Raw genomic sequence first — 10,178 nt, forward strand, 5'->3', positions numbered from 1 at the left:
TAGAACATTCTCTAATTATAGAAGCAGCCTTGAGATGTGAGCAGAGCAGTACAGCAACTTCAGTCTCCATCACAGCAGGTATAAACCTGTCTTTAAATGTCCCTTTATATCAAAACAAGGTTCTTTACAAATCAACTCCAACAAGTACACCTTAGGGTCATGCAGCAAAATTGTGTTAACATGTTCACATAATAGAAATTCTGATGACTATTTTTGCTACCACCATTTTTATTTTACTTCATTCAAAGAGCTATGCACTAGGCCTGCACGAATTGGGGAAAAACATGAATGACCATTTTTTAGCTTAGAATTGATATCACGATTCTCTGCCACAATTTTTTTTTTTGAATCAAGATCTTGATTTTATAACAATAATTGTGCAGGCCTACTACGCACCTGGGACTCAATTTCCCCACAAAACTTCTGTGTAACTTGACAAAACAATAAGAAACATGGCAAAAATACAAAGAAATGACGGTGCATTACCTTAACACTGCAAGTAACATTACTTAGTTTCTACAGAATTGTTGAGATTTGCTGAGATCCAACAGTATGGAACGCATTTATATAACTAAAATGTTCATTGCTATGACAAACCCTTCAATCGTCATGCCAGTAGGATGCTTTGCTTTAAATGAAGCTAGGATTAGGTGCCTGGAAGGCGACATTGGAGGCAAGAAACACCGTTGAGCTCTCTATGCAGCCTCCCCTGCAGAGCTGGTAGCTTAACATGAAATGGGGCTAAAGAGCTGCCATTTGCTTTACCTCCCAATTACAAATAGGAGTTACAATAGTATTACACTATGAAAGTAACATTATTCTTGGTGTGTTACAAGACACAATGTAAATCAATTCTACAATTGCATTAAATATTGCAACTGAATTCCTGCTGAATGATAAACAATATTGAAAGCAGGAGGGTTTAAAAAGAACAACTAAGTATTCTACTTTTTAAATGAGACCAATGAAAACAGAGCATTATCAACACCCATTATTTGACGTTTTTACCTTGATAGTAGGTGGTGCAATGGCCAAGTATTTATCTCCATTGTGGTAGGTGATGGACTCTTGTCCTATGATTATAGCTCCACCAAATGGCTCTGGCACTAAAATACAAGCACAGAAGAAGAAAGTCAGTGCTACATTTGTCCAATTTCAGGAGCAAACATATGACAGAGTACGTTCTAAACAGGTATAAGTTGTGCTGAAATAAAGAAAATTTTCATAATCAATTCATCAATTACATCTATATTTTTTATTCATCTACAATACAGTGGGTTCTGAGAGGAGACTAAAGCATCAAATATGCATTAAATATGTTTTTTAAGACATGGACAATGTACTGTATGTGCTGTGGTTTAGAATGTTTTTAATAATTCTTACCATCTTATGCAAAAGACTAAATCTGAATCATCCCTTCATAAGTGCTTGTTTTAGTTTGATTAATGGGTAAAACTCATTTTGATCAGGTCTTTCTTTAAAATGAAAAGAAATGCGTAAAAGCCATTTAGAAAACAATTCTACTACCAAAATCCAGATGACAAAAAACATCATTAGCAGTGCTTCTGTTGATTTACTAATTGATGAACTGATTGATTCAGTAAAGTGTACAGTATATGCTCTGATTACCCGGGATGACCATAGATGCTTCAGCTTCCACATTCTCCTGTTTCCAGGGGCCCTTGTTGAACTCCTTCTCCCTCAGAGAAACCTCGTAGGTCTTCACATGGCGTCCCTGCGGGTCCTACCGTACACAACAAAGAAATGGCTTGAATGAGGACAACATGGCATCAAGTTTAGGTTCCATGTGGGGTTTTAGACTTCTAGAAACACTATGGAGCATTTTATTTAATGTGCGGGTCTGTGTTGTTGTTTTTCTGCATGCTGGTGCAAGATTCCACAGATCAACACAGGGCAGTAACCCAGCAAGATATGCTGTAATGTGCCAACAAAGGCAGAAGAAGACTGCAATCTAGTGAAAATGGAACAATGCTGGATTTTAAATACTTAAAAAACAGCTTTGCAAAGTTTATGTGGAAGGTGACAAACTTAACACGTCTGTTAGATCTCAAGGACACACACAATGCATTTTGGTGAGTAGTACAGAATGTAAACAACATTTGATTGCTTACAGGAACACTCCACAGGGGCAACTTTAAAATTAACAATTAAACTGCTGTCACACAATACTACAATACAATATTTTAATGTCACTATGGGTTCGAAAGAACACTTAAAAATGAAAACAGTCTTTCCTATTCCCTTAAACACACAATCCCACATCAAGCAGCTAGCGTCACTGTGTCCGGACACCACTCGCTGCTATTGGCCATATTCGGACACTTCCGACCTGAAGTTTTTTTTCCCGGTCTTTTTGCAGTACTTTACATTTCCGATCATCACCAAAACGTTAGCAGAATTAATCTATACCCATCTAACAATCTACATATGAGTTTTTCTATATATACATTAGTATAAAAGTGACTTTGATGAGGGAAAGAAGTAAGAACACTCAGGCAACAATCTTTCCCTCTAAAATGTTTCTATTTTTACTGAACTGGACATTAAGGAGCTCTTATTTTATAATTCAGAGTTGTTGAAGCATGGTAGTTTATTGTGAGGACGGAAGTAAAATCCAGTAGTTTTGACAGCATTGATGGACTCTCTTTAGCTAACGGTCTATGGACTTAATACACAGCAAGGCCCGGTGTCTACAGCGAGGAGATAGCGGTGTCCAGTATAGCCAAGGGCAGCGCACGGCTAATTTACCGGCGATAGCGTACTTTAGCCGCTAGCGTACACAGCGTACACAGTAACCGGCTCGGTTAAGCAAAAGCTAAAGTAAAGAGTTAATGCTATATACCATTAGAAAGGTAAGAAGTTACACTTTACTTAAACACCATTCAATTAACTGAACACATAATAGATCATTTGTACACCAATCGCTGCTATTGGCCATATTCGGACACTTCCAACCTGAAGCGCTTTCTGTTTTTTTTTGCGGTACTTTACGTTTCCGATAGATGTCTAATTAGTATACAAAAGTGAGTTAGATGAGGAAAAGAAGTAGGAACGCTTGGGCGAGGATTTTTCCCTCTAAAAAGTTATAGTTAGTATCTTCTATTAATATAATTTAGTATTAGTATAGTCTATTAAATAGTTTCTATTTTTAATGTACTGGCAATGAAGGAGCTTTTATTGCATAATTCAGAGTTGTTAAAGCATGGCATTTTATTGTGAAGGACAGAGGTAAGATACGGTAATTTTGACAGCATTGATGGGACTTTCTTTAATTGTCAATGGACTAATACCCAGGCACGCTCAGTGTTTACAGCGAGGAGAGAGCGATGTCCGGTTATGGCTAAGGGTAGCGCACGGCTAATTCACCGGCGATAGCCTACTTTAGCCAACTCTTGTAAAGAAAAAGCTAAAGTAGATAGTTAAAACTATATACTGTTAGAAAGGTAAGAAGTTACACTTTAGTTTTACACCATTAAAATTCACCGAAAACATTATTAGATTATTGATTATTTTATTTGAAGAGATGTTTTGCTAGAACGAGACATTACGTGTCCGAAGGTGGACACAGTGACTCTACCACTCCTCCTGCAGTACCTGGTAGATGAAGCAGACGGTTGGGGCCTGGCAGCCATACAGGAAGTGAACATCGATAACCTGCAGCTCCTCCAGTCTGATGTTGAAGGCCTTGAGCTCACGGTTGTCCCGGTCCAATGGGATCACCTTAAACAACCCGTCATACAGCCGCAGGCCAATCATACGGCATTCTGGGTCTACAATTCCGATAATGCCCGTTTCCGATGGTCGCCCGATACGATCCTGCAAAAGAGCATTCAACTTAGAAACGTTTAAGGTCAGCAGGACACTTTAAAAATTAAATAAATTACATGTGTTGTGTTCTCAGGCAGCTGTTAAATAGTAAAGCTTAGTTAAGCTTTATCAGCTTTTTATACTGTACGTTGAAATGAGACCTACGAATTCCACAACTTTGCTGCTATAAACCCTGTTAAGGAAATGATTGCCACTGACATGTTAGATAAAATATTCTTGCTAATTTAAATTACAGCATATTCTAATAACTTTTGTCATGAATCCAAAATGATGATAATACCTAAAAAAAGAAAGAAAAAGAAATCAGGTTTATTAAGGAAAACTTGGAATATAGTGAATTTCAGGAATCATATTTTTAAATAACTGTATGGCAGTCTCACCTGGACATTGCCGTGGGCACGAGTGATGATGTCAATGCTCTCCCCGTTCTGTTTGTATTCTAGGATGCAGGCGTTGTACTTGGATGTGAGAATGAACAGCAGGTCCTTGCTCTCACCCTGAACAAATGGAGGGAAAAAAAGTAATCTAAGATCAAACATGCAGAGGTCTGCTTTTAAATTAATTCCAGCAGTCTAATTAGTAGGGGCAGCATGACCAGCCTATGAATCCACTGTACAGTCAACAGCAACTAATCTACTCGAGGTGATGTTTTTTTTTCAGGCCAAGATTCATAATAACGACCTTTCAGGATGTTTTTTTTTTTCTTTTTTAAATTTAGATCATTAAGATAACATCATACCATTGCAGTTTTTCCACTGCGTAGTACGGTATGACTCGACACGCTCTTTTTTGGTTTTCCATTAGCAAAAGTTGTGGATAGTACCTGGCACGTTTTTTGGTACCGCCTTGGTTGAGGTACCGAGCTGCGCCAATGGCAATCAGTTTAGAATCCTGCATACACTGTGGGGTTACTATCGCAGTGGAAAACGAAAGAGAAAAGTATTGATACCAAAACCGTGAGTCGAACAGAGCCATACCATACAGTGGAAGGGCAGTACAATTGGCACAGACATCTGCCAGGAGCAATATAGAAGAACATTCAAGAGGAGAATCCTTATAGCGGTGCAACAAAAAAATACAAACACATCTTCAGTGAGACAAACTAGTTGACCAGTTACCAGCCCACCAACTAGTTAATTTAAAAAAATGTTTACACATCGCTACCAACCACACCCACCCACAACCCTTACCTTTGGCCTGAAGAGCTCCATGACAGCAATCTTTCCATACATGCCCACCTCCTTGACGGGTCTCAGCCCCTCGGCTGTCACCACATAGATCTCCAACCGTGTGTTTTTAGCTATGAGCAGATTGAGGTCCTCAGCAGAGGTGAAGTGACCTGGAGACACACCAACATTCGGTTGGTTAGGCAAGACCAGTGGAGTAAAAGATGACTAAAAAGGTAAACAAATAACAGGAATGGGACCAAGCAGCAATATTGACTTGATTTTTCTTGACCAAATAGTTTTGTATTGATAGTGTGACGACATTTGGGACGTGCTTATTGGTGCTTCTAAAAAGATATTTAGACTAGGGTGGCAACTAACAATTATTTTCTTTATAGATTGTTGCATTAGTTATGACTTCAATTTACTATGTCAGCCTATGAACAGTCATAAATAATAACTCCCACTATAAAGTTCCTGAGCCCTACCTATAATGTATTGAAATAATGTTTTTTGGGTAAAACATATTTTATCTACTATACTATTCTACAATACTTTAAGGATGCGAAACAGAGGAAAGCAAGACATAAATATTCACATCTGATAGACTAACCAGGAACCAGGCTCAGGCTTCACTCAACTAGCTTCATGATCCGAGATACTTATGGTCACTCCGGTTATACCAGATTGCCAAATACCCTCTGTATGCATGTACGCAGTTTGGAATAGCTGCGCAGTGGCATGATCATGTTTGTCAGCAAGAGAAAACGCATTTTCATCTGCGGTAACGATAACCAAAGTAGGCACCGCAACAGCTAACGTTAGAGCCAAAAGAAGAACTAACGAAAGGTCCACCAGGTCGTCATGTGCGTTAGAACGACCAAGACATAAACAGATTAGAGACGTGTGTGTCAAGACTTGCATACAGACGAGTATGCCTGGAATAGTGAGTGAACATTTGACTTAGCAAAACAACAGCTAGCAGCTACCGCAGGCCTGTCTGGAGCACTTTACTTGCAGCGCGGGAGCACAGCTAGCACGCAGGTGGCAAATGTCCAACCACTGGAAAACTGCGAAGACGAACAGCGGATATTTACCTGTGACGCAGGCATTGACTGCCGTAGGTTTCTGAGCTGTAACTACGTAGTTGTACGACATTTTTGACAACAACAAAAGACAAACACCAGAGTAGTGTTTTAATCCCACACAAGTGACAAAATCATTGAAAATAAAACTCCCGGAAGTAGTTAGCTGAGCCGTTTAGGTACAACGGCAGCGAAAGAGCGGTGACGCTGAGTTAGAGCGCCCCCTCTGTCGCGGAGGCTTTTGGTTTCAACGACCACTCCGTAATGGAAAGTAACTCAGTACGTTTACTCAAGCAGCCTACTATGCTCAAGTATAATAGGTACTTTTACTTCACTTGAGTATTTCTATTTTCTCCAACTGTATACTTATACTCCACTATTATTCAGACAAAAGTATTGTACTTTTTATTCCAATAAACCCAAAAGTCCCACAGGATTTTCATGTTTTTGAATTGAATCCTTTAGGATTACGATGCCTATACATTTCTAGTACAGCAGGACAAATGCTACTGTGCATTTAGTGAAGAGAGAGTGAAACCAGTATGTATGTCATTACACATGCCATGTGTAATTGTTCTTAAAGGTGCTCTAATGAAGTTTTTTAACTGCATGGTATCTACTCGACTCTACTTGCCTTTTTTGGTTTTCCATTTCAAAAAAGTCCCTGGTACCTGCTAACAAGTAAAAGGTGACGTAAAAAACCTGCAGATTGCTGATTGGTCAAAGAGAATCTAGTTTATCCAGTTTTTTTTTTTTTGCTGCCTCCAGATTCATTAGAAACTAATTTGTCAACACGCCGAGAGCGGTGTGTGTGTCACGTCAGGTCACGACATTCCTGGTATGACGACTAGCCACGCTCGGCTCATGAGGCGGTACTAATCTGCAATGGAAAAGGAGGACGGGGGCACCGTGGTCGAGCCAAGCCGAGGTGAGTCGAGCAGGTACCATTAATGGAAAAATGGCATAAGCGATGTTGGTTGATGTCAGTTCTTGAAGTTTTGTCAAACAAAACGGAGGCTAGCTTTCCCCTCCCTCCTCCTCATCCCGTCCCCTCCCCCTCCCTTCCGCACTCTAACCCTCCAACCCCAATACCCAAATCCTTCTTGTCGGTTATCGGCTGGTACACTGTTTATGTTTGCAGGTTGGCACAGTTTATTTTTGTTGGAGCCTGGGGTGTCCTGGGCTCGCGGATAATGAGGAGATGTTTTTTATAGTGTGTTCAGGAGACAGGCAGCTCGCGGATAGTGAGGAGATGTTTTTTATAGTGTGTTCAGGAGACAGGCAGCTCGCGGATAGTGAGGAGATGTTTTTTATAGTGTGTTCAGGAGACAGGCAGCTCGCGGATAGTGAGGAGATGTTTTTTATAGTGTGTTCAGGAGACAGGCAGCTCGCGGATAGTGAGGAGATGTTTTTTATAGTGTGTTCAGGAGACAGGCAGCTCGCGGATAGTGAGGAGATGTTTTTTATAGTGTGTTCAGGAAACAGGCAGCTCGCGGATAGTGAGGAGATGTTTTTTATAGTGTGTTCAGGAAACAGGCAGCTCGCGGATAGTGAGGAGATGTTTTTTATAGTGTGTTCAGGAGACAGGCAGCTCGCGGATAGTGAGGAGATGTTTTTTATAGTGTGTTCAGGAAACAGGCAGCTCGCGGATAGTGAGGAGATGTTTTTTACAGTGTGTTCAGGTGACAGGCAGCTCGCGGATAGTGAGGAGATGTTTAATGTATGTGACAACAAATGTTGTAGCCTAGAGCACCTTTAAATACCTGTCACTGTTCATTAAAAACACGTTGTTAAAAGGGCAGAATCTGGCAACAATAAACGCATAAATAATGAATTAGGCTATTTTGTTGGCTGCTTTATTCTTTCCTTTTGTTTGTTGATATTTTTACTCCTAGGAGGCTAGTGTTATTTTATTGATTTTTGTTTTAGTTTTTTTACACAGTACAATCCTTCTTTAACTGTCTGAGTACAACCTGTAAACCCTGTCCCAGCTAACAATTTTTGGTTCCCAGAACGTTCTGGGAACGTTCGTTTTTGGTTGTGGGAACGTTCCCTGAAGGTTTGTTTTGGTTGTAGTTTGGTTGTCTGCTGGTTAATTGGAAGGTTTTCTTAACGTTCGGGAACGTTCGTTTTTGGTTATCGCGAACGTTCTCGGAACGTTCTCCTAACGTTCTCTAAAAGTTACAACCTTTAGAGAACGTTAGGCGAACGTTCCGAAAACGTTGCAACCTTTAGCGACGTTAGGGGAACGTTCCCTTAACGTTGCAACCTTTAGCGAACGTTAGGGGAACGTTCCCTTAGCGTTGCAACCCTCAGCGAACGTTACGGAAAACGGTCTCTTAACGTTAGGGGAACGTTCGCTGTAACCAAAAACGAACGTTCCCAGAACGTTAAGAAAACCTTCCAATTAACCAGCAGACAACCAAACTACAACCAAAACAAACCTTCAGGGAACGTTCCCAGAACGTTAAGAAAAGCTTATTCCCCTAACCTTAAACAAACACCCATACTCTATGTGTGTATGTATGTACTGTAAATACACACGTACATACATACAAAAGTTATATTAGTAGGAAGGAATGAACAGGCAAACTTGATGGCATTTCAAAACTTTAATATTCAAACAACTGAAAAAAGAAACAAAGATAAGGATGTAGTGTAAATGTAGTGCAAGATGCATAAAGATGGGTTTGTAAAGTGTGTGCAAAATAAGTCACTAAAACAATATATTAATAAAAAAGTTAAAAAGGGGCTCCAGGCTCAGTCCTTCTCAGCTGGCCTATAAGAAATAAACAAAAGTTAGACATGTAATACTAAGAATGAACACAACACATTTTTTTGATGAACTTTCTTATGAACATAATGCAGAAGAACTTAAATTTACCGTCTGTGTGGGGCAAACTTCAGAACTTGCCCAATCAAATCCCGCTTCTGCAGCAGTCAGCGCAGGGAAGTTTTTCTGGCAGGCCGCTAGAGTAAGTCAAATGAAGCAAAGTTATAGGTCAAATTAAAACCTCTTGTCAGCCAAGCAAGCATAATACTAATGTGAAGAATAAAATAAAACCTGCCTGTTATAACCCGCATACAGCCAGGTCCTGGAAGCTTTCTTTGTCTTTCTTCCCCGCAGGCTGTACTGTATCAGCAGCATGCGGCGGACGGCATCACCTCCAGTACAACCACGAAGGTTGACCGGAAAAATTGCTGTAAAACATATAGTAACAGATTATGCATACAGTGTAGAGCTTGTACAATCTCATTTTGTAAGAGAAGTCAGTTCAGTTAAGATATTAGATTTTATGCAATTTATATAGTGTTTGTCTTAGGGCAGAACTATGGCCACTTAATTTCCATATTGTTCCTCCTCTCCATACACACATACATACATCCATACTACATACAAACACGTGAGCAACCTGAGTCTTACCTCTCATTTTGATCTCCATGTCTGAGCCACCTCCCTCTGTGTGAGTTCTTCTGTTTAAAACAACAAAAATGTTGTGTTACTCTAGTGATCCTTGCCATTAAATTGTACTTCTTTGCAAATACAAAAATCAAAGCAACTGTACCTTCAACTGTGTCCAAGATGAAGTGGCAGTCCGTGGTAGGGTCACTAAAATCACCCTGCTCTGGGCAACAGCTGGTTTCCTGCATGGCGTTGATACATATAAAAATAAATTATAGATTTTTTTATAAGATGAAGTTGATAGGTTGCCTGCACATGCCATTACAAAATATGAAACCTATTCTTTTATATCAGACAAAATATATATTAAAACAACTTACATGCAGGTGGTGGGAAGTGTTATCTGCTGAGCTGAAAAAAGACAGGAAGAGACAAACATTAGAACAATCCCATGATATGACACCATGTTGACTGTCATTGGTTCCATGTTAAGAAATATGACTGTTTTATATAAATGCATACATAAATTTTAACTTCCAGACAGGGCTTCCAGACGCACGCTCCGTCCTGGACAGTTTATCTGGTCGTGCAACAGATTCATCTGTAATACAGAGACCATATAGCGTGTACCCATTGCAAAATCTGTGATTTGAAATATGTGAAAAAATGTAGTCT

The 10,178-nt window shown here is 39.8% G+C and overlaps 1 protein-coding gene across 1 annotated transcript in view; it reads right to left on the reverse strand.

The window, feature by feature from the left end:
* ddb1 (damage-specific DNA binding protein 1) overlaps positions 1–6,320 on the reverse strand; it is a 54,351-nt gene extending 48,031 nt beyond the window's left edge. Inside the window, exons 1-6 of the mRNA XM_032517876.1 lie at positions 6,113–6,320; positions 5,040–5,188; positions 4,230–4,346; positions 3,616–3,837; positions 1,630–1,744; positions 1,009–1,106 (exon numbers count right to left, since the gene is read on the reverse strand). Coding sequence (XP_032373767.1) covers positions 1,009–1,106; positions 1,630–1,744; positions 3,616–3,837; positions 4,230–4,346; positions 5,040–5,188; positions 6,113–6,173 — 762 coding nt within the window. The 5' untranslated portion in view covers positions 6,174–6,320. The remainder of the gene's footprint in view (positions 1–1,008; positions 1,107–1,629; positions 1,745–3,615; positions 3,838–4,229; positions 4,347–5,039; positions 5,189–6,112) is intronic.
* Between the last annotated feature and the right edge of the window lie 3,858 nt (positions 6,321–10,178).

This window comes from Etheostoma spectabile, chromosome 1 (assembly GCF_008692095.1).
Source record: "Etheostoma spectabile isolate EspeVRDwgs_2016 chromosome 1, UIUC_Espe_1.0, whole genome shotgun sequence".
In the NCBI taxonomy this organism is placed as follows: Eukaryota; Metazoa; Chordata; class Actinopteri; order Perciformes; family Percidae; genus Etheostoma; species Etheostoma spectabile.